The 4,148-nt window shown below is 30.7% G+C and overlaps 1 protein-coding gene and 1 non-coding gene across 2 annotated transcripts; both read right to left on the bottom strand.

Annotated features, from left to right (window-relative positions):
• Positions 1–251: 251 nt before the first annotated feature.
• Smp_tRNA_01515_Pseudo_TTG.1.1 lies at positions 252–323 on the bottom strand. Its single transcript has one exon. It is a non-coding gene (tRNA).
• Positions 324–2,827: 2,504 nt separating this feature from the next.
• Positions 2,828–3,928, bottom strand: Smp_000770 (hypothetical protein; the record flags this gene model as incomplete). Its single annotated transcript, XM_018795225.1, has 2 exons — positions 2,828–2,881; positions 3,767–3,928. 2 exons carry the CDS (start codon positions 3,926–3,928, stop codon positions 2,828–2,830), a joined length of 216 nt encoding a protein of 71 aa, XP_018649559.1.
• Between the last annotated feature and the right edge of the window lie 220 nt (positions 3,929–4,148).

Below are 4,148 nucleotides of genomic sequence, written 5' to 3'. Positions count from 1 at the left end.
GTTGGTTTTATTTTAATTGTATGAGACTAATAAGGAAGTTTACAGAGAAGATTTTACTTTGTATATGAAGGAAAAATTACATATATAAACTATGTAACTTCATAAAGCTTTGCTAAAAGTAAAATAGCTTTCAAAACAAATCATTTATTGTAAACAAAGATGGATAGTGGTTAGCAGTGGAATCCAGTTTGACGCGCGTTTCGTCCTATTTGGGACTCGTCAGCTGGATGTACCTGCATCTCAGAGTTGATGTTCACTCTGGGACTCGAACCCATTACCTTTCGCTTCAAACGCTATCGCGTTATCCACTAAGCTAATGAGTCCTAATTTGGTAAACTTGAAAGTTACGTTTGAGCTGTCAACATTTATTAAAGGAATCAGAATCTCTAATGGTCAACATATAAGACAGAAACTAATCTTTCAGCAGTTTAAAGATCCCCATTGAATATTCAAAAATAAAAAAATATATTTAAGTGAACAATGGTTTTCAATAACTTCATCATCAGACACTACAATCCATAAGTCTGTAGCTGTTGCGATATTTTACAAAGGCAAAAATAAGGCATACATTAATGAATTTGACAATGTTATATGTTAAAAATGGTGAACGTTTGAATCTGTTACGACATATATATTTCAAAATTGTGTTATTTGTAGATTCGAAAGGTCATTTAATAAAGGTGAAAATGATTTGGAGTAAAGTGTCAAATCATAATCAGAATAATAATAATAAAACGAAATAAAGAATCGTGTGAGTAAAATGCATAGTAGAAGAAGTTCATCTTGTCAATTGAGGTACTAATGATCATATTAATAGTAATAATACTAATAAAAGTAATATCGTTGTGTGCATATAATGGGATGTTATAGAGGGACATAGAGGGGTGTTATCAAAGCAATTGCGGTAAAAAAGAATTCATGTAAAGTGAGAAAGATCAATATGCCGATTAAGAAAGATATAAACACAAAAGGAATTGAGAGGGGTTAAGAGATTTATAATATCCATTTTAGGTATCAGGTGGTCCAGTCGTGGACCAAGGTAAACATAAAGACTGGATATACCTCTTCTGGATACATAAGTTCAGTTTTCTATTACGTAGCATTTAGCGGGTCCCATCAATTAAGTCTGAGGTTTAATTATTTAGTTAATTGCATTAACCTATCATTGCATTATTGTTGAAAGTTCAGGGAAAATAATCAATGATGTTAAATGAAATCATAATTGCTGATGAGTGTTAATTTGCTTAAAGCTTAGGTCAGTCAAAGTTTTATAAGTTTCATCATTGAGTGCAAAATAAAAAATTAGTCAAACTTCTTTAATGTATCCGTTAAATGAATGTCTATGTGTTCAAGTTTATTCATAATATATGACAGAAGAAAATACAAAGTAGTTGGTTGGTTAGTGTTATTTTTTGTGCTCGGTTTTATTGAGTGATAGTAGTTAACAGTAGATTAAATAAGATTTTATTGAATTTGAACTTCTGGATGTTTAACTACTTTTGAAATGATCGATACATAACTTATTTCATTCTTAACATCAGTTATTTACAAGCATATCATTAAGAGTACATTATGTTATTTTTTAGCTTTCATGATATTGATAACAGATTATATTTCGAACTTTTAAGTTCCCACACTACTCCATAGATCTGTCTTCATGTTTCATAGCTCTTCGGTAAAAACAAGCTACTGCTGTTAGATTTAGCTTACTTAGACGATATATATCTTAGCTTCCAAGCCGTAATGCTTTATCATTTAATAGGTTTCGATTAGCAAGAAATTTATCATGATACCCGTCATCATAAGTAATTTAATCCGTATGAACGATTTATTAATAACTAAAGTCGATTTCAAGGTAACAAGTCTATGATCATGTTGATGTTGTTAATTGGATGTTCAAGTTAAGAAAACTTTTTTCAAGAATAAGACTATCCTTCAAAGAAAAAGGCTAACAGATTGAAAATCAGTTTACTGGTTACCTTTCATGGAGTATGAGCATTTCATAACATAATCTGTTGTCATTTCATGCAGAAGTTTTTCAGTCTTTATAATTCGGAATGAAGATATCATTTAATTTTACCGTCCAGTTTCTTTCAAATGATTAAAACAACTTCACTTAGTAGTGTTTACTTGAATCTTCCCATTGATGTTTAGGACTGCAACTGGTCAGTCTCTAATTGGCATATGTGCATACTGTGCGAAAGGTACTGGGTCCGAGTCCCAGAGTGAACATCAACTCTGAGATGCAAGTACATCCAGCTGACGAGTCCCAAATAAGACGAAACGTGCGTCAAACTGGATTCCACTGCTAACCACTATCCATCTTTGCTTTCAACTTTAACTGTTTGAATGTTTTAACTTAAAAGAAACAACAAAAATTAATCATAAATCTAATCCATAAATCACTTTATGACTACATAAAAATGATATTAAACTCATTTGTCAAATAGTAAGGAGTATAAATCCATTGTTAATAACATATCTAAATAACGAAGTGAAACCGTGGGATAACAATATTTTTTTATTTCGAAATAATACTTTCATCATTCCCAATCATCTACTGAAATGTTCTTCTTCTTCTTTCTTCTTGATAAGAACCATCTAATTTTTCTCTTTAAATCGAAAGTTGTTTTAAACTAGACCTTTTTTCACAATACAATACAATAATAGTAATAATACTGACAATAACAACACGAATTAGTTGGTTTATAGAAGTAGGAAAAGAATAGAGTAAGAAATAACTTAGGACGTTTACAGAAAAAAAAAGATAATGACGTTGTGACTATAATATGTGTAAACAAAATATCATGAAAACGAAAGAAGAAAATTAATCCATATGACTAGACATTGCATAGCTGGGAAGAAAAGAGACCAGTACAACCTTTAAGATATATATTTTATTGATAGATACTGTACTGTTAGTCTAAAGAAATATCGTAATGGCTATCTGTTACGAATGGTTAACGTCAGATTTCCTTATTTCATAACATTTGTTTATTTTAGACCAGAATTATTTTTTATATTTAACTGTCGGTTTTATCATTCTTATCCGCTTGGTTCAGTTGTCTTACTTGTAAATCTCCTCTCTTGATAACTTGATGTAAAATGTAGCAACTCGGTTCAGTAAGTATCTATATGCTGTCAGAGATCAAATTTGGAGAAGATTTATAAGAAGCTTATTGTCTTGTATCCAGATATAATTAAATTTTTAACTACTACTAACATAGTAATCTGATTATAAAGCAGTCGCTTCTTGTGTTAGATTCTACGTAATCAATCGATGTGTAGTGAACTGAACACAACTGGGAACAATCGAATGTATTAAGACACAAATTACAGACTATCTCACTAAATTCTGATAAACATACAACAAACAGTTAATTTGCAAAATAACAACTAATTGTCTCAATCTCAACTGTTTCTTCTCTAATTCCATTGTTCATGCATTTTCCTACCCATTGCGCTTCATTTCAGTTCTTTCCTCATCGGTTTTCTGCCAAAATGCATTCTATGTCCAACCATCACCATATACTACTTATATGGATATAAGTAGACCACACCACAGATGAACTAATTACTATCACTGAATGTTTCTCTGGATAACTTTTCAATCATTTGAGATTATTTTGATGAACACTGGTGAATTTGTATGATTATTATGTAACACACTACCGATTATATCATCATTGTAAAACATGTTATTTTAATGAATCCATTATACTTTACCGCTTCTAATCACTTGTTAATAGTCTACAGTACAACGTACTGTAGTTAGTGAAGTTTGGATAAATGTTGAAGACGGAACTAAAAATCGTCCTAAGAAAAAATAGGACGAGCTTATGTTATAGTTACGCCATCTATACTGGAAGGTAAGACAGTTTATCATATCCACTAAATATACACCTGATATATTAATATGTTCAAGCATTAATCTGCTTAAGTTCAATCGGATGCCAATTATTTGGGAATTTTCATTATATTGGAATATCATTCTGCTAAATAGTTTGAAATTATTTGACATTCTTCACATTACCAATTCACAAAAATTAATAGACAAGGCAGGAATTACAATAATAATGTTCACTGAATAAGCCATGAAATAATGGCCAGTTAAGAAGACAACAAGAATAAATTCGGAAGTTGAGGAA

This window comes from Schistosoma mansoni, chromosome 1, assembly GCF_000237925.1.
Source record: "Schistosoma mansoni strain Puerto Rico chromosome 1, complete genome".
Lineage (NCBI taxonomy): Eukaryota > Metazoa > Platyhelminthes > Trematoda > Strigeidida > Schistosomatidae > Schistosoma > Schistosoma mansoni.
This window is presented reverse-complemented; position numbering and strand designations above follow the sequence as displayed.